This window comes from Urocitellus parryii, chromosome 5 (genome assembly GCF_045843805.1).
Source record: "Urocitellus parryii isolate mUroPar1 chromosome 5, mUroPar1.hap1, whole genome shotgun sequence".
In the NCBI taxonomy this organism is placed as follows: Eukaryota; Metazoa; Chordata; class Mammalia; order Rodentia; family Sciuridae; genus Urocitellus; species Urocitellus parryii.
Genome location: NC_135535.1, coordinates 7,140,624 through 7,155,005, shown reverse-complemented (window position 1 = coordinate 7,155,005; position 14,382 = coordinate 7,140,624). Strand labels below are relative to the sequence as shown.

The following is a 14,382-nucleotide window of genomic DNA, read 5'->3' as shown; positions in this document are numbered from 1 at the left end:
TGTTGGTATGTGGTGCTGAGGATCGAACCCGGGCCGCACGCATGCCAGGCGAGCGCGCTACCGCCTGAGCCACATCCCCAGCCCAAGTTTTTCTTTTTTAATAATTCAGTTTTAAAGTATATTTCAACTGAATGAGTTTCTTAATGGTCTCTGTGGGTTCCTCTTGCCATACAACCTGACCAGGCTTCGTTTTTTTGCTTCCATGTGTGACATTGGGGCCCTTCTGAGGGATCAGGTGGATCTTGGTTTCCCCTGAAGCAAGCACCACATTCCCTTCCTGATTGGGCCTTGGAACAAGCTGTTCTTGGGAGAGATTGGAGTCAGCTGTTAGAAGACATTGGGACTTAAGAGGCACTGGAGTCTCACCCTGTCCAGTGTTGCCACTGCTCAGCTACAGTTCTCCTACTGTTCAGTTACCAGCTGAGATTCAGTTGGCACTTTGTTGAGGATCACAGAAGATTCCTCTACATTTTCTCTCCAATATTCTCTGCTTAAAACTGGTCAGCACAGAGGAAGAAAGACAATACCACTGGCCCTCTGTTTTAGAAATTTAAGTGACATGTTCCCCTCATCCCATAAGTTGCTATGAGAATCTTAGTTTTCTCTGATACACGCAGCCATCTCCAAGTTCCCCTGAGAGAGGCAGTCTTTTCCATCTGTGTCCTTGAGTGGCTGCACTTTGGCCATGCTATTTCTGACCCTGGCATTCAAGTCTTCTGAAGCTCTTGCATTAGCTGATGGCTGCTTAGAGCCCAGTAAAGGTCAGAACCATCAGACTAAACCAGACCATGAGGCCACTGGCTTCCTTGTGGAGGCAGCGACTGAAGTGGAATGGGGAAGTCCTGGGGCGATGTCCCAGCAGCCCCCTCTCTGGGCTCCTGGATCTGCCTGTGCTTTGGCCTGTGTTAAGTAGTTTTACAGGTCGGAAATCATAAGAGTTTAAGTAAAGATGTCATCACCTGCCAGTCATGGTGCACGCCTGTAATTCCAGCTACTCGGGAGCCTTAGTCAAGAAGATCACAAGCTCAAGGACAGCCTGGCAACTTAGACCGGTCCCAAAATAAAGAGGACTGAGATGCAGCTCAACCCCCAGTGCCACACACATACAGACTAAAGATATCCTCACACCAAAAATGACAGAACTTTCAAAAACCTGTGACAGACAGCATTATCCCTGCAGTTTGGTCACTGGGGCTCTGGAATGCTATTATCATGGCAAGTAGAAAAGGAGATTGGGACGCTAGCAGTTTGAATAACCCAGCAAAGAGGTTTTCAAAGTCTCGTGCTTCCTGGGGCTCATGCAAGGAAGGCCTGGGGCCTTCTAAAGGAGCTGTCCTTGTAGTGCACACATGCCTACAAGGTCCTGGATGAACCTCCACTGTCCCTTCACTCCAGAGCTGTCTGCTGTGATAGTGACAGCTGGATCTGGGCCTGGTACTGTTCATACCCTTTATACTCAAAGGTAAAGGAGATGAAAAATTAGTCAAAGCAGAATATGATTTCTGCCTTAAAATACTCTAAAAGATATATAATTAAAATGACATGAGAAAAAGTCCTAGGATCATGGGCTTGGAGTACCAAGCCAGGTACTCCAAGGGCAGAGAGTGAGTACAAGCAGGTGACCTCTGAGACCCTTCAGTAAACAACCCTCACACGCTGCTCTACAGATTGAGTGCTAGCAGGAAAGAACTAGGTTCCATAAGGGTTAAACAGGCCCTGCAGGACAGGATGCAGCGGGGCCATGTGTGCCTTGGGCCATTCCCTCCTGCCTATGCTGGCAAGCTCCCCAGAATTGTCACTTGCCCTAGTTTCCATGGTGGGCTTCACTTCTAGATACTCATGATCCCCTTTCCTGACATTCCCCTTAGCCATCCTCCACTATCAGGTTTCCAGATGATCGCATAATGGCTGCAGACAGCATTCTGCTACCTTGGTGTCACCTCTGCTTTTTGTTCTTCCATAGAACTACTTCCTCAGTCGTGCCCAGAATCTGTGTGGCCCTGAGCGCAGCGCCGTCCCTGACTCCCTGCGCTGGCTCTGCCACCCACTGGGCCAGAAGTTTTTCATGGAGCGCAGCTGGTCAGTGAAGGCAGCAGCCAAGGAGAGTCTGTACTGCGCTGAGAGGAACCCAGGTAAGAGGACCTTCAGTGCCATCAGAATTGGAGATGGCCATGGGAGCAACCCCTACTGCAGGTTCCTGTGCAGCGTTGGTCTCAGTCTTATACAGTGTTGTTGTTTTTTTGTTTTGTTTTGTTTTGTTCCATGCCTGATCAGAGGCCATCTATGACTGAGCCAGGCGTACAGCTCGCTTTCTCAGTCAAAGCCTGTTGTCCTCACATTACAATGTCACATATGATAAGTTTTGATTAAGTACCAACTGTTTTCTTAGCCCTTGTCCTGGGCACTTTGGAGATACAAAGGATGTTTGGGGCTTGCAGTTCCCTGGCCTCCGGGTCTTCTGTCCCATTGGGAAAGCAGACAGACATATATGGAGCAGTTGGGGAACAATAGGCAGCAGGCAGTCATCAAGTGCTCAGAGTGGTGACAGGAACAGGGCTCCAGGCATTGAAAGGAGATGCAGGCTTTCTGTCTCTGGCATTTGATAGTGATTGGAGTTGACTCGCCTGGCCTTGGAGCTGCAGAGGCTCTTTGGGATGTGCTCAGACCTTGAGTGCTTGGTGGCTTTCTGCTTTCTGTTGCACTTTCCCCTTTGAATGGGGCCTGTGAGGAGTGGAGGCATGCTCTGCAGGTATAGGAGGGCTGTCAAATATTTGGAGGTGTTTGCCGTCCTTTTTTTTTTTTAAATTGCTCAATATAAGAATTATGCTCAACACCAAAGAGTGAAGGATAAAAGCAAAAGCAATTCTAAGTCTTCCAACCCCCTTCCCACTGGTGACTGTCTAGCAAAGACTTTGCACAGGTTTCTGTGCCTCTTTTAGTCCTTGGCCTTGTCACCCAGAAAATGATCATAAATGTTCCTTTTCCTTGGTCAGATTAGGGCCCCTGTTTGCCACTTATGAGGAGAGGAGAGGCCAATGATGCCATGATGTGAGCTTTCCAGTAAAGGGGCTTATCGGTGATATTCAGCTAAAGTGAGCATTGCAAGGTCCCTTGTCTAGTCAGCTTGGCCAGAACATTGCCAGACAGTTTCCATGACAAGGCTCTGGGAAAACAAGAGTGTGTTCCTCATTGTCAGGAGCTCTGCAGCCACTGCCACCACCTTTTATTCCTTGGCTAGCTGTTCTCTCAAACCACAAGAAGAGACCGCCTCTTAGGTAGTGTCTGCCTTTCCTTTTTTTATTATTTTTGACAAGGCTTTCAGCTGTCCCCTTATAGATCCAACTTTGAAGTTCTGAGCACAGTACTAAGAGATATAGCGCGCATACACACACACACACACACACAGCCATCCTCCAGGTCCTCCCCTCATAAACTTTATTTTTTTTATTTTATTTTTTTTTTAAAGAGAGAGTGAGAGAGGAGAGAGAGAGAGAGAGAGAGAGAGAGAGAGAGAGAGAGAGAGAGAATTTTTTTTTTAATATTTATTTTTTATTTCTCGGCGGACACAATATCTTTGTTGGTATGTGGTGCTGAGGATCGAACCCGGGCCACACGCATGCCAGGCGAGCGCGCTACCGCTTGAGCCACATCCCCAGCCCCCCTCATAAACTTTAAACATATAGTTTCTACGTGTAGTCTTGGGCTCTTCAGTCTGGGTTGACTTCCTTCCCTACCTTGTGGCTATTTAGCAGGGTAGTTTTTGGGTTTGGTTGGGAAGAAGGATTTGATCCCTAGTACAGGACACAGCTGTTTCTTGGGGTCCTCTCCCTGTCCTCTCCTCTGTAAAAACAAAGTGCTTCTAAATAAGACCCTTTTTTGGTGTGTGTGGGGGGTGTGCTGGGATAGAACCCAGGGCCTCACACATGCTAAACATCCACTTGTGTCCTCTGCCAGCCAGCAAAACTCTTGGCACCAAAAAGGCTCCTATATGAGACCCATTTAATCCTTCTTGCTTTTATTCAGCTGACCCCATTGCCCAGGTCCATCAGGCCTTCTGCAAGAACCTACTAGAGCAAGCTGTGGAGTCCTTGGTGAAACCTCAGGCCAAGAAGAAAGCTGGAGACCAGGAAGAGGAGACCTGGTAAAGTCCCTAGGCCACCCCCTGCTGACAGGCCAGGAAATAGAATGATTCTTTTGTCTTTATTTTTCAAAAATGGAGGCCTCTGTGAGCTGACTTGCCTTTTTTCTAGACCAAGTACATCCATCCCTTTTGCTCCTCTTACCCACCCCTTTACAAGTGGAGCCAGTTTGTTGGAGCAAGTTAATCAAGGCAGTGGCCTGTTGAGGGGGAATAGAACTGGTATGTGCAGAACTTAGCAGAAGGCAGATGCCACTAGATGGACATCTTGGGGACTCAGCCCCTCAGTGATCATGCCTGGCAATTTTTAGCTCTTACATAGTTACCGAACACAGCTTTTCCTTTATAAAATAAGACCTGGGAGGCAGAGAGGTGCCAAAGTCACTCTCATACAAAGTCCAGGTCCTGACCGAGTGTATTTCAAGAGGGAGGGAGGGGACAGATCTGCCAGGGAGAGACAAAACTTCAGGGAGGACAAGACAGTGGAATCAGGCCTTGAGGGGAGGAGTCAGGGTTGCTGGGGAGGGGAGAAAGAGGAAGGCTGGCCTGTGGAATAGGGAAGGGCATCCATGGCAGAGCACCAAGTGCCCATAATGGTGGGGAGGAGGGGCCAGAAAGAGCCCCTGGGTCTTAGAGCTGTAGAGCTGAACAGCCAGGTCAGGAGTGTTCTCTGTGTATGTTTTGATGTACATGGGATCCTTTCTTTTCTTTTTAGTGAATTCTCAAGCGCTCTAGAATACCTGAAATTGCTTCATTCTTTCGTGGACTCTGTGGGGTTTGTGACCCCTCCATTCTCCAGCAGCTCTGTGCTCAAGTCAGCCCTTGGTGAGCATCTGCAGGTGGCTCTAAAGTCCTGTGGGTACTTAATTCATTCCTGCCCATCCCTTCTCTCTGTGCCTGGAGTTAGTATGAGTGTACACTCAAGTGTCTTCTCTGGTCCCAGGTTTTTATCTCAAGCCCTGGCTGGGTGATTCCCAGATACGGAATAAGCAGCAAGTGGTCCAGGCACCAGGGCGCACAGTAGCCCCGAGGCTGGTCCTTACACTCCATGCTGACATCTCCATCACTCTGGCTTCCCGTTGCCTTGAGTGTAGGAGAGCAGCCTAACTGACAGAATTGACACAGGGCATTCTTCTTTCCTTAAACTGCCATGTGGGTGCTAGTGCATTATTGCCACCTCTCAGACTTCTGTGACCACTGGGGGATGGAGGTACCAAACTACCCCCTGCCCACTCTCCCTAGGGAGGGAAGAATCCCAGAAAAGTAGCCACCACAAGTAGCATGACTACAGACCTGCAGCCTTTCTGTACTTTAGAGTTTAGAAGAAGGTGTGTTTTTACACCTTTTCTCTGACGCAGCATCTCTTTTGGCTTTGTAAAATCACTGGTATCATAATTTTGAGGTTGAAAACACTGAAGCTCAGAGAGGAAAAGATATGAAATATTCTAAAGTAAACCTGCTACTCTTGGTTGATTCGAAGACACCAGTCTTTATGGCTCTTGGAAGTTTAGGTTGTGTCCAACTCTTTATTTAAAAATAACACAATAGTGAAAATCTTTGTTAAACTTCACTAAGCCAATTTTCTTGAGAGATTGCCAAAAATGGGAATACTATGTTACTAGGAGTGCTGATTGACATTCTTGCCAGAATCATGGGCAAGGGCAGCCCTGGGGCCCCTATCCATCGCATAGGTAAAGATGCTATGCACCATGTAGGAACAGCCACTGAGCTGTGCCGAGCTCCTGTGGGCACTGGAGTGTTTCCTGCTGCTCCCTCTAGGTCCAGACATCATCTGCCGGTGGTGGACGTCCGCAATCACTATGGCTATTAGCTGGCTCCAGGGAGACGATGCAGCTGTGCGTGCGCATTTTACTGAAGTAGAGCATGTCCCCAAGGCCCTGGAAGTGACTGAGTACGTAAGGCTACTTGGCTACTCACCTGCTTTTCTCCAGGAGGATCTTGTGTGGGTTAGTAGGAGGGAGCAGTTCCAGGCAGCCACAGTGAGCTGAGCAATCAGAAGTATGATAGACGGGGAGCTGCAGAAGGAGCAGAGCACCGCAGAGAGGCGGCTGTCCCAGCAGGGCAGAGTGAGTGTTGTGTGAGTCCCAGTGTGAGTGTTGTGCTCTGCACAGCTCGGTGACTGTCCCAATCAGCTACTAGTACTGTTTCTGGGACCATCTCCCTGCTGCCACAGGCTGGAGGAGAGAAAGCAGACTGCTTCCTGGCAAAATCAGAAACTGCGTAGTGAGCAGCAGTGCTGTGTGGCGTGGCCACTGCGGGGAAGCCAGCATCTCGCTGAAGCTCGTGTGGGCTCCGACATTATTTCCAGGTTCCTTTCAGCCCTCTCCACCCCCATCAGCCCTGTCAGCCTTCTATAACTAAAAGGCCTATAGCACAACCAGAGAGCTTTTGACATTCCTCTGAAACTCATGTCTGCACCTTGGGGTCATTTGGCCCTTAGTGATGGGCAGCCCTGCCTGCCGACGCTCTGGCTGTTTCTGATTAGATCTGAGTGCTCCTGAGAGTGACTGTAAAATGCTCCAAGACAGAAAAGCCCCGTGGGGTCCTGTCTGGAGAACCAAGGCTGGCACATTTCCTGCCAAGCAGACTTAACCAGGAGCACAGGAGGGAGTTGAAAAAAGTGGTATGAGCAGGGTTGAGCCCTATATTCCCTAAAGTAGGTCTAATACCCCAGTTTTGTTGTGTGGCCCCATTTCAAGCCCCCTGGGAAGTAAGCACCCAACCCCATACCAGCCCTACATTAGCACATCCACAAGTGTGCCTCTGGTCACTCACCAGATAGGTTGTCTCGTCACTTTACTTATAAACTGCAGAACTTCAGCAGAGAGCTAAGGCACCTTCGTGGGCATCCCTGCCCCTGTGGGCATCCCGACAAGTCCCCCTGGCTCCCTGTGCTCTTTGGAGCAGTGATGCTGTGGGGAGCTTCCCACTCCCCACCCTCTCCCCAGCCTGCTAGGTTTCTCCTGAGACTTTAATACCAGCCTTTGAGAGGAACTGTCCTTAGAGAACAGGTACAAAATAATGGGGCCAGTACCGTGTGTCACCATAGGTAGTGGCAAGCAGTATTGTGGCCACTTTATGGATAAGGAAACTAGGCACAGGTTACTTGCATTCCTGTCTTAGGTAGCTTCTTAGTGGCAGCATCTGGCGGTCACACTTAGGCCTCCAGAATCTTCCAGCATCAGATTTTGGTGGGGAGGGGCTGACCTAGTTCAGAGCTGGCGTTTCAGATCTAGAGCTGGCAGGAACTGTATGGCAGCGTTGCAGTGACAAACCCATGTGTCATAGTGATATGGGGTGTGGTAGTCATCAGCCTGAACTCTGCCTGTTCCCCAGGTACCACCCTGACCTGCCTCTCTCCTCCCTGTCACTGCTGCAGGAGCCCCCTGGTGAAGGCCATCTTCCACACCTGCAGAGCCATGCATGCCTCACTCTCTGGGAAGGCAGATGGGCAGCAGAATTCCTTCTGTCATTGCGAGAGGGCCAGTGGCCACCTATGGAGCAGCCTCAATGTCAGTGGGGCCACTGCTGACCCTGCCCTCAACCACGTGAGTAGGATCTTAGCTGGCCTCTGGGAGGCGCCCAGAGGTCTATATGAATGCTTCCCCCCACTCCAAGCTTGCCCAGTATATTGGGCTGTCCCAAGAGACAGAAACCATACTAGCAGCCCCATTTCCCAAAATGTGGCCTGTTTTCCTGGGTGGATGCCATTTTTGATTGCTGGGACAAGCATGTTTGCACCTGCACCTCTCCTAGGTTCCCCGAACCCCAGATCCTGCTGGCACACACGTCTCTGTAAGCCCCAGGTGAACTGCATCTGGCCAGGGCTCTGCACTTGCTCCAGGCAACTTGTGCTACTTCCCAGCTCTGCTGATAGCCTTTGAGCGGGCCCCTACCCTCAGGCCAGCACCCTGAGCCAGCTGACCACCCTGCGCCTCTGCGGTGGCCGCACACCTCCTGGCGGGCAGCTGTGGTGCATTGTAGTTGCATTGCATGTTCTGGCGGTACTCGTGCAATGTTTCCACAGTGCATCCCAGAGGCCTGCTCGGCCCGCGAGAGACTCCCACGTGCCCTGACAAGGCCCTGTTACTTGGGGAAGGGATCCTTGTTAGAAGACTTGTGGAAGGATCCTGGGACACAGAGGAGGGTAGGAGTGTGACAGCAGCTGACATCATCTGCTCCCCTGGGAAACGTGTGGCACAATGAGGAGCATCCTGGAGGGTCAGCAGCTGCCAACTGGGGGTTGGTTCCAGGTGGCTTGGCTAGCACCTCAAGTTAAAGATTTCCAGTGGGCCTGGGCATTGGGGTGAAGCCAGGACAGTGTGAGCCCGACAGGACAGGCATTGTGCACAAAGGACCTAAGACCAAAGGCAGGATCAGGAGGCACTGCTGGGCTCTCTGTTGGTCTCCCTTAGTGTATGTCTTCCTGAGAGAACTGGTCTCAGCCAAGCAGAGTCCACTCTGGGACTCTGCTGCCACTTCAGATGGACTCTGGATTCCTCTGGAGATGGAAGACCTTGGCACCCTGGCCTCTCAGCCTCCAGGCCAGCCATGGGGGCTTCCTTGAGGTGGAGGACCTGTGCCCTCAGACCCACAGGGTTTTATTCCTGCCCCTATCACCTGCCTGTGCTGTGTTGTCCCTTGTATCAGCCACTTCCCCTTTCAGAGACTCAGCTTTCCCACTTGAAGAATGGAGAGAAAGCTCTACCTCAGGACTAAGGCTGCCACCAGCTCTTCTCTCCCACATGGGGGCTGCTCTGGCTTTCATAACTGGTTGTCAGAGTGACAGAATCTCCTTAGAACCACATTTTAAAAGAAGTTCACTGTAATCCTTTTTTCTGAGCTTCATTTATGCTGCCTAACTAACTTTCTCCATGTGATCCCCTGCACTGTGCTGAGTGCCAGACTAAGGGTGGGCCCGATTGGTACCAGGATCCTTGTGTAGGCATAAGCCAGTCACCCATCTCCTCTCTCTATGCTCATTCCACAGGTGGTCCAGCTGCTGACCTGCGACCTATTACTGTCACTGCGGACAGCACTCTGGCAAAAGCAAGCAGGGGTCAGCCAGGCCCTGGGTGAGACCTACCATGCATCAGGTGCTGAGCTGGCTGGCTTCCAGAGGGACCTAGGAAGCCTGCGCAGGCTGGCACACAGCTTCCGCCCAGCGTACCGCAAGGTAAGGCATAGAAGCTGGGGGTGGTGGGCAGATTGGGTGGGCTGGGTGCCCTGTGTTCCTTTGTTCAGCACTCACTGTTGAGTACCTACTGTGCCCAGCCCTGAAACGCAGCATGGAGCAACCACACTCTTATCCCTGGACAGGGGCAGCCCATTGAGTCATACCTCACCAGTTAGACACCAGGCGGGAGGACTTAAGAGAGCAGGGAAGCAGATGGGGGGCTCCTGGTCCTGGCCACATGGGGTCTGTCCCGACTTTCATAACTGGTTGTCAGAGTGATAGAATCTCCCTAGAACCACATTTAAAAAGAAGTTCATTTTAATCCTTTTTTTCTGAGCCACTGGGGGCTTCATTTCTGCTCTCTAACTTTCTCCATGTGATCCCCGCTTGGCACTGACTACCCGCTCTGAGAGGAGTCTCTGAGGACAGTTGTACAACTGAGCTTGCTGGACTCGAGTCATTTCCTTGTTGATTTTTATTGCTAATTAGAGTATAGTATTAGACATTTTTTGTTCTTGGTTTTCAGAGATGGGGTCTCACTATGTTGCCCAGGCTGACTTCAATCTCCTGGGTTCAAGCAACCTGCCTGCCTCAGCCTCCTAAGTAGCTAGTACTACAGTCACATGCCACCACACCTGGCTTATATTAAACATTTTAAAAATATATTTTAATTAACACATAGTAACTAGATATTTACTGGGCATAGAATGATATTTCAGTATATCTGTTTAATATGTAATAATCAGACCAAGGTAATTGGCATATTCCTCACCTCAAACATTCTTTACGTTGGAATCAACATATTTTTATCTGAATACTTTTTTTGGCAGGGAGGGAAATGGCAGGGGGGGAAAAAACAAGGAATTGTTTATTTTGATAAGAAATGAAATTGGCATAGACCACCTGAAAAGAAGTTGTAAGGCAAGAGAAATTTTCTTTTTGTCTCTCACAGTCAGTTCCCCACTTACTCACACTTTCTGTCTCACACATATGCATGTTAATATACAAATGGGAAAGGACAGCCACTCAGCTGAATTATTTTCTAAAAATCTGAGTGACAAGTTAGGTATGGTGACTCACACCTGTAATCCCAGCAATACAAGAGGCTGAGGCAGGAGGATTGCAAATTTGAGGCCAGCCTCAGCAATTTAGTGAGCTCTGTCTCAAAATAAAAAATAAAAAGGTTGGAGATATAGCTCAGTGAGATAGAACACTCCTGGTTCAATCACGAGTAGCACCAAAAAAACCCTTTTTTCTTTTCTTTTCTTTTTTTTTTTAAAGAGAGACCCTGAAGTGTCAGGGACAGGGGAATGTACTTTATTAGAAGAGCGCAGACAAGGAGAAGGTCTCCAAATGAGGCTGCAGCCATGAAGGGTACTCCTTATCCTAAGGTGCTGGGACACCCTTACAGGGTCACATTGGCCACTGTGTGTAGCAAACCAAGACAGACACAGCAGACAAAATATAATCACCAGAGAACCAGTTCTTACTGTGGAAAAGAGAAGTGGCCCTGGGATCTGGATGACACCCAAAGTGCCTTGTGGGACTCATTCTGGCCAACCCTCTGGTCTGCTCACAGCATGGCTGGCATTAAAGGCCTCCTCTAGAATATTCTGTCCATTCACCTCTTCATGCTGAGGAGACTTCAGTGGCTCCCCATTGCCACCTAGCAGCTCCAAAGATGAGATATGAGGCATAAAAGAAAAGCTGGGATTTTAAGAAATTAGAGACCAAGGGCTGGGTTCAAGTTTGAGCTGGTATCAAGTTTGTGTGGCTCAGTGGTAAAGCACTTGCCTTGCATGTGTGAGGCACAGGTTCGATCCTCAGCACACATTAAATAAATAATAAAGATACTGTGTGTTCAAAAAGAATGAAAGAAATCAGAGACCTAGACTTGCCCTCCTTGTGTAGTGTTCCTATTTATCTAAGTGATGCAAACTTATACCTGGAAATCTCTGGTCTCTTCCTTTCTGAAGAAATAGAAGGAAACAGGACACAAACTTGCTACCAGCTCAGCTGTCCCCTTCACCCCTTCCATCCCCACCTGCCTTGTCCTTTTGTCTGTCAGGCTGGAGGCAGCATCTGGGGACCTTGAGGCTTCACCCAGGCTACTTGTTCTTAGAGCCCCAGAGGGAGTGTCCGGGCACTGTTCCTCTTGCTTATCTCTTATTCCTACTTTTGCTTTTGCTCTGTTCCTCTTTCCTGCTGTTCATCCAAGTTTCTGATTTAGCTTGGGGACAAGAGAGGTTGCTTTCAGGGGTGAGCAAAATAGGGTGGCATGGAGAGGAGAGGGAAAGATCATCAGGTGCCAGATGAAATGGCTCAGGGAGAGGTGTCCACTAGGGCCTGGAGAAGCAAGAACCCAGGGCTTGACTGTGTGTCCCTCCTTACTCTCCAGGTGTTCCTGCATGAAGCCACTGTGCGCTTAATGGCAGGAGCCAGCCCTACCCGCACCCACCAGCTGCTGGAGCACAGCCTGCGGCGGCGCACCACTCAGAACACCAAGCATGGTGAGTCTTGGGGGGGGGGGGCAGCCCAGCCCAGCCCAGTTCCAGCACCTGGCAGGGTGCACTCTGACACCTCTGAGCCCCATCAGTGGTGTGAGAATGAAAGGATCCCCAGAATGGACTGGATGTGCTGGGAGGCTGGGCATGGAGTTCCAGCACAGGAGCAGGGGGTGGGAGACCACAGGTTCTGTCCCCACAGGCCTTAGCTTTACAGCACCAGGCAGGTTAACTCCCCATGTGTGAGCTAGGGAGCGTGCTCACCTCACATGAGCATGGGGTTCCAATCAGTGAGTGTGGAAATCCCCTGAACAGCACCTACATGTTCTCGTTCCCACAGGAGAGGTGGACGCCTGGCCTGGCCAGCGAGAGCGGGCTACCGCCATCCTTCTGGCTTGCCGCCACCTTCCTCTCTCCTTCCTCTCCTCCCCGGGCCAGCGGGCTGTGCTGCTGGCTGAGGCTGCCCGCACGCTGGAGAAGGTGGGCGACCGGCGCTCCTGCAGTGACTGCCAGCAGATGATTGTCAAGCTGGGAGGCGGCACTGCCATTGCCGCCTCCTGACCACAGGCTCAGCCCACCTCCCTCCACTTCTCTCAGTCTCTTTCTCCCAGGCTCATCCTCTCTCTCAGGCCCTGTCTTCCTCTTCCCTCTGTCCTTTGCCCTCCTCCCTCTGAGCTGGAGGTGAGCCTTGTCCTCTGAGCTGTCTACCTGCTGAGGCTTTTGGACCACCTCAGGCCAGAGAGCCCCTGGGCTGCTGTCAGTAGACACCTGTGGTCCAGGCCCTAGCTGGCTGAGAGGAGAGGCTGTGAGGCAGAAATGGGGGTGTCCCTTCAGTTGAAAGCAGCAGGGGACACTGCCAAACCCACGCCTCCAGTCCCAAGACTCCGAACATCTCCCCTTTCTGCTTCCTTGTTTTTTATCAGGCTTTCTCTCTAGGGGACGAGGTCTCTGGGCACCAGAGAGCACTTTGCCCTCAGCATAGTGCCCAGCATGCCCCTCCCCCTTTTTATACGAATGTTTTTATATCTTTGTGCTTGGGGCTGCCGTGATGCAGGGCAAAGTTGCTGTGGCATCTTTTATTTCTTTCCCTGGGTTTGCATTCCCTCCCCTGTGCCTGACTAAGCCAGTTCATTGTTTTCTCGTCATTATGCGGGACAGCCAGGGAAGGAGGGGAACCCAGCCTTGGGGAGGTGGGTGGGAGGCAGGGGTTGGCCTGGGGATGGATGAAATAATGTTGGCATTATTTTTTAATTTTTTAAAAAATAAATGGTATCTTATTTAATTGTCCTGTTCCTTCCCACTCCCTTACCCCCTGGGATGCCAGCCCAAGCTCAGGGTGGGCCCAGAGGACTGGAAGGGACAAAGCCGCCTGTTAGGCCTGGGGACCAGGGGTCTTCAACATGATTCCTTAGTTCCTTCCTACCCCCACCCTAACTCCTACCTCCATAGTATATTTTTATCCCTAATTCTTGTCTTGAAAATAAGTCAGGGTGGCAGGGACCAGCCCCAAGCCCCAGTGGCAAGCTCCTCCTTTGGGGGTGGGTGTTAGGAACAAGGTTCCTTGCCTTGATGGGACTCCTAGGAAGAAAAGTCCTTTTCTAGATCCCCTGGCTTAGGGTGTCCCTGGAGACACTATTTCCCCAGGGCCTCCTGAGAGACTGAGCGGACCCCTCCCTTGCTTCTCATCCCTTCAAGCTGGTTGGGGCAGGATAGGCAGGAGCCCCAACACAGCTAGGGAGTGCACACAGCAGGGCCCCTCATATGCTTGGACCCCAGCCCCCTTTCTATCTCCTGCCCTTCCCCCACTGTCACTATAATTTATGGACCCTGCCCACTTGGGCAGCTGGGCCTTTGTGTCATGTGTATATACTGTGCCTTTTCTCATTGTTAGGGGTGGGAGGGGTTTGTTTTTCACTGAAAAGGGGGATACACCTATGGCTTCCTTGATGTCAAATCACTCACCATGTCCTGGACCTAGGTTATTCAATAAACACAGATTGGTACCACCTAGCACAAGGTGTATGAGGGTCTGTAGTGTGACTGCTTAATGACTGCCAATTGGCTGCATGGCTCCGCTGACAGTGGGCCAGGGAAGAAGGCCAGCTTGCCATCTCCAGTCGAAGACCTTCCTTGCCTGCCAGCATGCCTGTCCCCTTTCTTCCAGAGCCTGGTATATGCTCTAAGAATGGTCCAAGGCCTGGGATTAAAGGGTTCTGGGAAGTATTGCTGGGGTCACTGTATCCAGGTACCCTGGATGTACAGCTGGGTTGGCTGACAACAGTTCTTTGGGACCTGGAGGCGGGAGGTTCCCAATGGATAGGCCCCTCCTTTGTTTGCCCTTCCCTGAAGGCAGTGGCCCTCTGAAATGGCTCACTGGCCTGCAAGTCAGACCTGAGTCCAGCTCCTGCACTTCTCAGCTGGGTCCAGTAGTGGATCCACCTAAGGAGGGAACTGGCCTCTCAACCCCCACTTCCATGGGTAGAGAAAAGGGTTGCCCATCCCTGCCTTCAGTAGTCCCATAAGCTTGTGGGCCAGGTTCGAAT

The 14,382-nt window shown here is 50.8% G+C and overlaps 1 protein-coding gene across 1 annotated transcript in view; it reads left to right on the top strand.

The window, feature by feature from the left end:
* Srebf2 (sterol regulatory element binding transcription factor 2) overlaps positions 1–13,820 on the top strand; it is a 57,477-nt gene extending 43,657 nt beyond the window's left edge. Inside the window, exons 12-19 of the mRNA XM_026405918.2 lie at positions 1,964–2,132; positions 4,024–4,141; positions 4,854–4,963; positions 5,918–6,050; positions 7,539–7,707; positions 9,150–9,335; positions 11,734–11,845; positions 12,180–13,820. Coding sequence (XP_026261703.1) covers positions 1,964–2,132; positions 4,024–4,141; positions 4,854–4,963; positions 5,918–6,050; positions 7,539–7,707; positions 9,150–9,335; positions 11,734–11,845; positions 12,180–12,400 — 1,218 coding nt within the window. The 3' untranslated portion in view covers positions 12,401–13,820. The remainder of the gene's footprint in view (positions 1–1,963; positions 2,133–4,023; positions 4,142–4,853; positions 4,964–5,917; positions 6,051–7,538; positions 7,708–9,149; positions 9,336–11,733; positions 11,846–12,179) is intronic.
* The last annotated feature ends 562 nt before the right edge of the window (positions 13,821–14,382 follow it).